Source organism: Pteropus medius, unplaced genomic scaffold, assembly GCF_902729225.1.
Source record: "Pteropus medius unplaced genomic scaffold, Ma_sr-lr_union100, whole genome shotgun sequence".
NCBI classification, from domain to species: Eukaryota; Metazoa; Chordata; class Mammalia; order Chiroptera; family Pteropodidae; genus Pteropus; species Pteropus medius.
Genome location: NW_024354503.1, coordinates 4,778,977 through 4,786,370, shown reverse-complemented (window position 1 = coordinate 4,786,370; position 7,394 = coordinate 4,778,977). Strand labels below are relative to the sequence as shown.

The window sequence follows — 7,394 nt, the reverse complement described above, 5'->3', positions numbered from 1 at the left end:
TATACCACCTCGTCCCCAGTTGTCTAGACTCTTTCCCAGCAGCCCCCCGGGGGCTTTTCAGAGCTGGAAAAAGAGCTGTTGGGAAGCGCATGGAGGGTGGAGTTTCCCATCAACTGCAATGAGAGTGCCTCTGGGGATACCCATTCTAATTGGTAAATATCCCCAAGTTTCCTAATTGTCAGTCTTTGCTGAACAGCTGGGCAGAACTCTGGGCCTTCCAGCCTTCCCCCAACCCAACACCACGAAACCTGAGTCTCAGTGACATGGCTGATCTCATCAGTCTCCCAACTCCCTGGCCATTTGATTTCAGAGCTGGAGATCAACCTCATCCATTCCCTATTGCATAGATGGGGAAAATGAGGCCCAGTGACTTGCCTGAGGACCAGAATCCAGGTCTCCTATCCTCCAAGGCAGTTCTTCCTATTGCCCATGACTACCACAGCTTTCTCAGACTCTCTGCATTGCCTAACTCCTGAAACTGCCGTGGCTCTCAATGGTGTTTGTTGTGAAAGTCTCAAAGGGGCCTCGCAAGTCACAAGTTCCCCTCCAGATTTCATTAACCCGACCCACAAACTCTTCTCACTGTCTTCCAGTAAGCTTCAGTGCTCCTCTCTTCCAGAAAGCCTGCCAGGACCCACACTTGGTTCAGACATTCTTCCTTGCCCCAGGATGGGGCTTCTTGTATCTGCACAACTTGGTACAGAAAGCCACATCAGACAAGGGCTCCCCAGAATGAGGATCAGTCTCCTTCACCTTCAGACAAAGAGAAAGGGTAGGGCTATCTCCTGCATCAGACAGGGGTTTCCATGAGGACCAGACTTTTACCTCCAAAATTTAGGACCCTAAGAGTAGAGATTAATCTATATGATTAAGTCAGAAATGTTCTGGGTGCAGATTCTCTCTCCCATAGACTGACTCTCCCATCAAACAATCAGGCTTTTGTGGGGTAAGATCTGTCTTGCCCATCGGACCTGGGGCAAGGTTGCCCTAAGGGGTTGGGTATCCATCTGTCAGACGCATTGATCTCGACACAAAACTTTATTGTCAATACACAGATGCCCGGCCCCACTGGCCTCGCCTTTCTTCTCTCGGTGCTTGGGCCCACTTAGGCCCCATCTAGCTCTGGTCTAGAGCAGGGGGCCAGGGATGCCCTTCCTTAGGCCAAATCCTGGCTGCCTTAGCCAGCACCTCCTCTGTGCTTATCCTTGCTGTAGGGCTCCCACTCTCATCCAGCATCCTGTTCCATCCTGGCACCTCTGGACCTGGGGCTCGCAGGCACAGGCCCTAGAGATGGCTGCCACCTCCACAGCACCAGGCATCTGCCCAGGTGCAAGGGAGAAGATTGGCTCAGGCCAGGCTGAGCCAAGTCATGCTAGGGATGCAGGAAGCTGCAGCAGCTGGGTGTGTGTGTGTGCAGGCCCCTTGGCTCCGGTCCTGCCCTCTCAGCGGCTGGTCTTGTGCTTGTTAAGGAGTATATTTGTGTTAGAGTCATGAACCTGCAAACAGAGACGTCTTCTTGTCAATACCCTACCCTGACGTGGCAGACTCTTCCTTATTCTCTTCTCCAACTTCAACAGGGCCCCATCCAGGCCTCCCATGGAAGTGCTTCAGATGCCTAACTCTAGCTTGCCTAGAATCCTCTCTGAACTTGGGAGCCTAGGCTGTGGACATTCACAGGCTCCAGGTCATTCTAGCCCAGTCAGATGGTGTGGGAAGAGGAAACTAATATAAGTGTGTGCCTTTTTCCCCCCAGAAGCCTCCTCCCTTAGGCTTCTTATGTACCCTTGACAGGACCCAGGGATCTTTTGCCATCAGTGGGCCTAAGTATCTGCCACTAAGCAGGAACTGAGCTGGCTCAAGCCATACTAAGAAAGGGTAGGTTTGAGGGCACTAGTGTGGCATTGGCTCAATGGGTGAGGCCTGATGGAGCGGAGTCTCTCAGAGAAGGACCATAACTCGATTGGCAGATTGGTGGTAACTGCTGGACTGTGTGGAAGTCTAGAGGGCAGACCAGATCTTGAAAGAGACAGAAACCTTGACCAATGCGGCAGAGGCTGGACTGGGCGGGGTGGCGGGGTGAGCATAGATTGGATCGGAGAAGGAAGCTGCACCTTATCCATGCTGATGAGTGCAGTGATCAAGTCTTGCTGGCAAGCCATCTCACGCAGGTCCAAGGAGGATCTGCTCTCAGTCGACAGGCTCATCGACATCTGTTTGTGCAATATCTCCTCCTCCTGCTCCTGGTTGAAGCGGATGGAGCGCACCTCCTCCACTATTCTGGGGGTGAAGGAGTGAGTGCATTCCAGGGTGGGGAAGAAGGCGGCAGCTCTCCGAACTTCTTCCCTGGTGTCCACCCGCTTCATCCTGTCCCCTCACTCTGATAGAAACCCAGACAGAGATGTGTGCTCAAAACTGGAAGGTCTGGATCCCAGCTCCTCTACCAACAAGCTGGGGGGGCCCTGGGCAAGTCATTTAACCTCTCTGGGCCTCAGGGTCCACATTATAAAATGGTGAAGACATGAGGCCAGAAGAATCTGAGGCTCCGCTCAGTCCTAACTTACGGGACTCGAGAGTACCTCCCGTACCCACTCTACCTGTTGAGTTCATCTCGTATCTCCTTGTACTGCATTAAGTTTTCCTGTATTGCCTCGAGCACCAAGCAAAAGTTGTCACATGTGTTTTCCGAGAGGTTCGACAGGGGGCCCCCCATAAGCGGTTCCTGGGGCAGGCCAGACATCTCCAAGCGGGCCACTGCACAGTGCACCAGTGGCAGCTCGTTATCATAGTACTCCTCCTCGTCACCTGTCTGGGGAAGTGGAAATGGAGAGGGAACAGAAAGCTTAGCTAGCATGCCCTTCCTCAACCCCTTCCTGCTTGGCTTCAGGGAGGGTGAGTTTCTTAGGGTACCAGGGTTCTTATGCCCCTCATTTAATCACCAGCCAATCTTAGCCTCCTTACTTTGCTGCAGGAGCTCAACTCTCTGGAAATTTTTACCCCTCTTTAAAACTTAGCTCCCTAACCCCCCACCCTTGCCGCCATTTTCACTTCTGGTAAATTCTACCTGACATACTTCTAAAGCCAAATCTATCCTCAAGTCACAGCCCACAGCCCTCAACACTTTGAGAACTACTCCCTCCTCCATCTCCCCAAAATTTTGGAAGTTCTACCCCTGAATTAATAACACCGTAGCTAACATTTATTGAGTTCTTAGTATGTGTCAAGTACTCTTCATTTACCCATGTAGTTCTCATAACAGCCCTATGAGGTAAGTACTATCATGATTTCCATTTTAAGAAGAAATCAAGGCTTAGATTGGTTAAATGCCCTAAGGTCATCCAGATGCCTAGTTTTGATCTGCCATAGAAACAAGACATTTAGGATATTCACACCCCTCGGAAGCCCCAATTGTTGAGTCGGCTCGCAAGGTGGGAGATGCTGCCTCCAAGTCTCTGGCCTGGCTTTCTCCAGGCCCTTGAGTGTGTGAGCACACACACATACACACATTTTCAAATCAGCACTCACACACACTCCCTCTTTCCTCCCTCTGCCCTCCCCATCTCACTCACCTCACTGAACTGTACTTGAATCTGTTGCCCCTGCTCTGCTTTCATCATTTGCTCCAGGTTGGTGGTCACCACGACGACCAACAGGTTGATGCCAATGAAGGCACCGATGGTGATGAAGATGACAAAGTAGAGGGCACCCCAAATCTCCATTGTGTACTCCCTCGTCTCTATCCTGGAGATGGCAGGCAGGGGCCCTATCACCGCCCTGGCCCTTTGAGCCTCAGTTTCCTCATCTATGAAATGGGGAAATTATCTCAAGGCCTACTGGGACTTTTGCTGCCTCACTGCTGTTATGCAGATCTAATGCCTATTCCTAATTGTCACAGCAGCTGCTCTTACTGAGCACCTGCTGTACTGCCAAACAGTGGGGTACTCAAGCCAACTCTGCAAGGTAGGGATTTGTACATCAGCATTATCGAATTTAATCTATTGACTATATTCTTTATTCATGTTTTTCTTATTATAAAAAGTAATTCAAGCTCATTATAGAAAGATCAGAAGAAAAATATATAGGAGACAAACCTCACCCACTCTTAATACCTGTTATAAATCTCCCACAAAATATTTTACCAAATAATAGTTCTCTCTCTTTCTCTCTCTCTCTCACTGCGTGTGTGTGTGTGTGTGTGTGTGTGTGTAAACTGTGTCAAGCTCTATGCTAAGAGATTTATATAGATTTTCTCTATTGATCTTCACAGCAACCCATGACACAGTTAATATTGTGTTATAATCCCCAATTGATGGATGAGAAAACTGAGGCTTAGAAAAGAGATAAAGTAATTTACACAAGGTTGCATGGCTAGTGTGGTGGAGCAAAGACTCAAAAGTCCAGTCCACCTTTGTTGGGCACTCTATGGTTTCTCCACTACCTACATCATAATGGATAATGACAGCAGAAGCCCTTTACCAACTGGGCTTCTACTCTCACATAAAGGGGATAAAAAGAACTCAGTCAGGGGGACTCACTCTCTGGAGTGGACTGGAAACAAATAGGGTTTAGATTTAATGGGCAAGAGGTAAAGAACAGAACCCAGGCAGCCATCTAGGACCAAAAATGACCTTGGTCAGTGGGTCTTAGAATAAATGAAATGAGACCCTAAGTTCCTAGAGGTCTAGGCTTGGTGGTCTCCAGTGTGGACTGGAAGGCTGCCCTGAGACCTAGTGCAACCACAGATGGCTCCCTTGCCCAAGGTCTGGCTATCCAACTGTTTAGCATGATGAGAGAAATTTCCATGAATAGGCCTGTGGTGGTACTGTGGTGGAGTTTCAAGGGAGACAAGGCTTCAAGTAGCCCACAAACCCAGAGGTCCCAGCCCTAGGGGTCTCCCTTCCTCCAGTGTAAAGCCCCAGGTACCCTCTTCCTGCTAGGCCATCCTCATCCCCAGCCCCTGAGCTCCACTCCCACCCAGAGCCCTTTTCCCTCCCCAGTCAGTATTTTGCTGCATGGGAGCCCAGCCCCTGCCTTGCTTGGCTGGGCTAGGGGCCCAGAAGCCCCACGGGGACTCACTGAAAGTTATCGTAGATGTCCACCCAGCCATCCTGGGTGATGCAGATGAAGAGGGTGTACAGGGCAACCTGTATGTTCTGGAAATGCGTGGGCACAAATGCACCAAAGAGAGTGACCCCAAACACGGAGAACATCTGTCAGAGAGACCAAAGACCCACCTTGACTTCACCCAAGAGCCTTGGAGACAGGACATGCAAATGCCATGCAAATGAATGTTGCCAAGGGAATCACAGGGATTCAGGCCCATAGGTCTCTCCTCTTCTCCAGACACCCCTATATTCCCAAAGACCCTGGGCCTGTTCAGGGAAGGGCAGCAGCTGGGGGTGAGGGAGGGCACTGACCAGCATAAAGAAGAGGATGAGGGCCATGATATTGGTCATGTCGGGCACCGACTGCAGGATGACACGGATGATCCGGGCCAGGGGCTCCACTGCCATGCACACATGCACTAGACGAAGCACCCTGTGGGAGAGCCTCTCAGGGGTGCCCCTTGGCCCTTCCCAGACCCCTCCTCCTCATTGCCACCCAACCCACACAGGCAGAACTAATCCCCAGCTAATAATACCCCCCCTTTCCCAGGGTCCCCTCTTTTCCCCAAAATTCCAAGCTCACCTGAGGGTGTAGGTGATAGAGATGATGTTGAGTTCATTAATGAAGAACCCCAGAAGCAAGATAAAGATGATAAGGAAGTTGAGGATGTTCCAGCCGTCCTGGGGAGGCGGGGCCAGCCCCAGCGGGGTCTGTCAGGCCCAGCCCATGGGGACATCCTGGGTCTGGTGTCCCCATACCCTAAGGATGGGGGCTCAAGGTTCTTCTCACAGCAGGGTCAGTCATCTGCTATCCACTGCTGTTTACTCATCCTGCTGCCCCCAAAACATGCCACCCAACATACATGCACTCACTGTCTCATACATGTGTTAATAGCCAAGTGCAGTCTCAGAGACACACGGTAGAGATTCACATACATATAGCTAACTCCTAAACTGAGCATCCACCTTGACTAAGGCAGTGCTGAAAATGGCCTTGTCCTACAGTTAAGTGACACGAGAGTTTGGATGCTCCAGCTTTTGTATGACACACATTCCAATTAATAAGAAAATTTAAAAAAAAATACTAATACAAACATTAAATACCATTGCTTCAGTAGCCAGTTCGGAGGTAAACTAGCTCTCACTGTACAAGAGAAACAGAAAATTTTTACAAGTCCTTTATCTAATAAGGGACAAACTCATCTAGAAGTGGGGATGGGGGAAGGTGTGGGAATGGGGGAAGGAAGGTCACATATATGAAAAATTCAAGCACAACCCCCAAAGAGGGGAATTTGCTCTAACAAATAAGAGAAGCATTTACCTTTTGACTAGTGATCCCACTTCTAGAAATCTGACCCACAGAAACTCTGATACAAGCACAAAATGATATTTGTATAAGGTTGAAAACAACCGAAGTGTCTAGCCATTGGACCCAGGTTGAATAAATTATGACACAATCATTTCAATGGAGGACTGTGTAGCCATAAAAAGAAAAATGAAAACATCTCCATGTACTAACACAGAAAGTTTGCCGAGATCCGTTAAGTGACAAAAGCAAAGTGCAGAACAGTGTTTATAGCATGCTACTGTTAGAAAAGGAAGGACTAAAAATATATACACATTTGCTTATGATTGCAAAATAAACACTGGGAGGATAAACAAGTGACTATAAATATACAAAGATTATCTAGAGAGGGTTGGGGTGGGGAGAAAGGGATGAAAGGAAGGAGTGAAAGCTAGAACTCTGTGTGTACTTTTCAGTATAGTTTTGACCAACATGTATCTGTATTAAATATTCAAAAATAAAACTTTTTAAATGAAAAAAATGTTCTTAAATTTATTGAGCAGTCCAATAAACACAAACTCTCCTGGTGGGTGTCCCACATTCAGAGTATCTGTGTCTACACATATACAAGGAGACACAAGTCTACCTGTCTATGGATCCATCCCTCTATCCATCCAGTAGTAAGCTCTACTATATGCCAGACCCTGAACTGGATTCTGAAGATACAGGATTTCTGCCCTGCTGGGCTTACAGATTATTTTATTTTGAAAAAGGTCATCAGGCAGTAAATTTTAACTCAAGGTAAGAGAGATAAGTACATAGTATTAGGAAGACACAGAGCAACATGTAACCTAGCCTGGGAGAGACAGGACGACTTCCTGGACGAGAGGACATCTGAATGAATCTTAAGCTGTAAGTAGAAGTAAAGCAAGTAAGTAAGTGGCAGGGAGCTTATGTAAACTAGGGGTCAGTGTGGACAAGGGTGTGGAAGTGAGAAGTAGCAGTGA

General features: G+C 48.5%; 1 protein-coding gene across 1 annotated transcript in view; it reads right to left on the bottom strand.

The window, feature by feature from the left end:
• Positions 1 to 1,442: 1,442 nt before the first annotated feature.
• CATSPER4 (cation channel sperm associated 4) overlaps positions 1,443 to 7,394 on the bottom strand; it is a 13,749-nt gene continuing 7,797 nt past the window's right edge. Inside the window, exons 6-12 of the mRNA XM_039854825.1 lie at positions 5,686 to 5,783; positions 5,415 to 5,535; positions 5,074 to 5,207; positions 3,567 to 3,738; positions 2,595 to 2,806; positions 2,112 to 2,277; positions 1,443 to 1,496 (exon numbers count right to left, since the gene is read on the bottom strand). Coding sequence (XP_039710759.1) covers positions 1,443 to 1,496; positions 2,112 to 2,277; positions 2,595 to 2,806; positions 3,567 to 3,738; positions 5,074 to 5,207; positions 5,415 to 5,535; positions 5,686 to 5,783 — 957 coding nt within the window. The remainder of the gene's footprint in view (positions 1,497 to 2,111; positions 2,278 to 2,594; positions 2,807 to 3,566; positions 3,739 to 5,073; positions 5,208 to 5,414; positions 5,536 to 5,685; positions 5,784 to 7,394) is intronic.